Below are 2,497 nucleotides of genomic sequence, written 5' to 3'. Positions count from 1 at the left end.
GGCTGCTGTTTAAAGCCTTCTAACATTTTGAATTAAAAACTTTCCTGGATGGGAAGAGAAACGTCTTCAAACTTGTCCAGCGGATTGTTTTTTAACTTTTTATGAATGACTATGACCTGGATTGTTTTCAGCAAATTTCATTCATGCCTCTTGATTCTATATATGGGTAAATTAAGTTAAATTTGGGATTGTAAATGTCTTATTTACAGGCTATTTATCAATGTGTGATTTGGTCTCATAATATAATTTATGCCTATAAACTTGAGTTGCATCTCCCAGGTTGAAAAAATCTGGTTTAACATTTATATATTAAGAACAAGAACATTTTGCAATCCTTATATTTATTTTCACTGACTTCCATTTAAAAAAATCATTCATCTAAGCATAAAGAGGGACCTGCTTGATTCTATGGAGTCCAGGTAAAGTTTGGTGGAAGGAAGATCATATAGTGATGCTGTTTTACATGAGCTGCAGGCTCCTTGCTGTCCTTAATGTTCCGGTGAGACTTTCATTAAAACCTCAACTGGTTTCCAGAGAGTTCTGGGCAGAACCCCCAACAGAACCTCTTTGGGTTGAGTTAGAGCAGAGACTGTGAGGCCATCGTTTGCAGACCCAGTAGGCAGTAGAACCAGTAGAACCCACACATCCACGTGGAGAAGTTAAAAACTTAGCTAAGATTTGGACCTTCTTCCTGTTCTGCTCCAGCAAGTTAACAAACTGGGGAAAAATGTTTCCATGGCGACACTGACATCAAACATGACAAGTCGGAAAACAAAGTTTTAGCTTCGAATAATTTACCGTTTTACAGCAGAACAAATCGGGCTGGAAAAAAAACAGAAACGGTTCGAGTTTAAACCCGGAAACGTATCCGAACAGAACTCTGTTTAAACGGGCCGGTCCAGATCGGGCAGAGAGAGGTTCTGTAGACTGGATCTGGTTTAGGAACCGGTTCCAGGTGAGTAAAAAGTGCCATGTTTGTCCAGGTTTGGGTTACATCTCATCCGCGTGTGCAGGTTTGCCCGCGTCGGGACCTCTCCTCTGATCCTTCACAGTCTGCCCGGCGACAGCAGCCGTCCCGTTCTCTGATTGGCTCCTTCCAGGGACCTCATCCTCAGCTGAGCTCTCCGGGGTCCTGATCCGCTCTAGAAGTGCAGCGGAAGGCCCTGATTGGCTGAGCTCAGCCAGAGGGGAAGAGGAGTCCAATCGTGAAGCAGGACCGTCGCCGTCGTCTGTTGGGCTGGAAAAGTTCGGGTCCGTCAGGATGTTTCTGGATAAAACTGCAAAAAAAAAGAAAAAAAAAAGAAGAATAAATCCTCGACGTTCTTATGGAGGATAAAAAGCGCCAAAATTAAATAAATAAATACAGCATTAAATAAAGAAATGTGTCAATAATTAATTAAATGGTTTCGATGCACTGCGGCACAGGACCATGAAATAATTAAATACAAACTGAAATAATTATATATTTTTTTTTAATAAAATGAAGACGTATTTTATTAAATTAATGACACATTTATATATTTAATTCCTTATTTATTTAATGAATTACACATTTTATTGTTTATCGCTGTATTTATTCATTTAATTGTGGCACTTTATATTAGTGACGTGGTTTTAATTAATGAATGACACATTTATTTATTTAATTCCACATTTGATTAATTATTTATTTAATGCTGTATTTATTTATTTAATTTTGGCACTTTTTATCCTCCATACATTCTGACCCGTCTGCTGGGGTCTCGTTTAGATCAACAAGGAACACGGACCTCCTGTGGTTCTGTAGTCGTCGTCGGCTGACAGGCGGCGGCTGAACGGACTGAAACTGGGCAGGATGATCAGACTGAGGGACACCAAGATGATCTGAGGAGACAAGAGGAACTCAATCCCTGAAGCTTCTCTCAAACCGACCCGGTAGAACCAGACCTTCCTGGTTTATCGTTACAGTCAGAACCCAGAGGCTCCCAGTGCTCCTTACCAGTAAGCAGGTGCTGGTCTGGGCTCCTTTACTGGCCGTCTGCTTGATCAGCGAGCGGAGCTGCTGCAGCTGAGCCAGCAGGGACCTGAGGGAGGAACGGAGCGGTGATACCAGCTAAAGGTTCTGCATGGTTCAGAACCACAGATCACAGTTCCTCCAGAGGAACCAGAACCAGAGAAAACAGGATGAAACCGAACGTATCGGATCATCAGCCTGCAGGCAGCGACCGTCGAACCGAGGCTCATGATCTCACATCGAGACGAAGACTGTTTACCAGGAAAGAGCCGAACGTTCGATTATTCATCTTCTGTTCTGCTCTAAATAAAAGTAATGAATGCTGTGAATTCACTTCTGCTGTTAGCTCTAAGATGCAGACTTCTGTACGACGGTTTCTCTATGTTGTCTATGTCTACGTTTTCTGTCCCTTTCAAATAAACTAAATAAATAAACCATCTACCAGTTGGAATTAAATCAGCTTCTTGTTCTTCAAATCAAACTAAATTAGTGTTGGTAAATATT

The 2,497-nt window shown here is 41.5% G+C and overlaps 1 protein-coding gene across 1 annotated transcript in view; it reads right to left on the bottom strand.

Moving 5' to 3' along the window:
* Positions 1–323: 323 nt before the first annotated feature.
* Positions 324–2,497, bottom strand: part of LOC107103605 (cyclic AMP-responsive element-binding protein 3-like protein 4) — a 14,707-nt gene continuing 12,533 nt past the window's right edge. Inside the window, exons 8-10 of the mRNA XM_015403376.1 lie at positions 1,979–2,063; positions 1,770–1,863; positions 324–1,277 (exon numbers count right to left, since the gene is read on the bottom strand). Coding sequence (XP_015258862.1) covers positions 991–1,277; positions 1,770–1,863; positions 1,979–2,063 — 466 coding nt within the window. The 3' untranslated portion in view covers positions 324–990. The remainder of the gene's footprint in view (positions 1,278–1,769; positions 1,864–1,978; positions 2,064–2,497) is intronic.

This window comes from Cyprinodon variegatus, unplaced genomic scaffold (genome assembly GCF_000732505.1).
Source record: "Cyprinodon variegatus isolate N-32 unplaced genomic scaffold, C_variegatus-1.0 Scaffold1487, whole genome shotgun sequence".
In the NCBI taxonomy this organism is placed as follows: Eukaryota; Metazoa; Chordata; class Actinopteri; order Cyprinodontiformes; family Cyprinodontidae; genus Cyprinodon; species Cyprinodon variegatus.
Note: the sequence above shows the minus strand (reverse complement) of the source record. Positions and strands in the feature narration are given on the sequence as shown.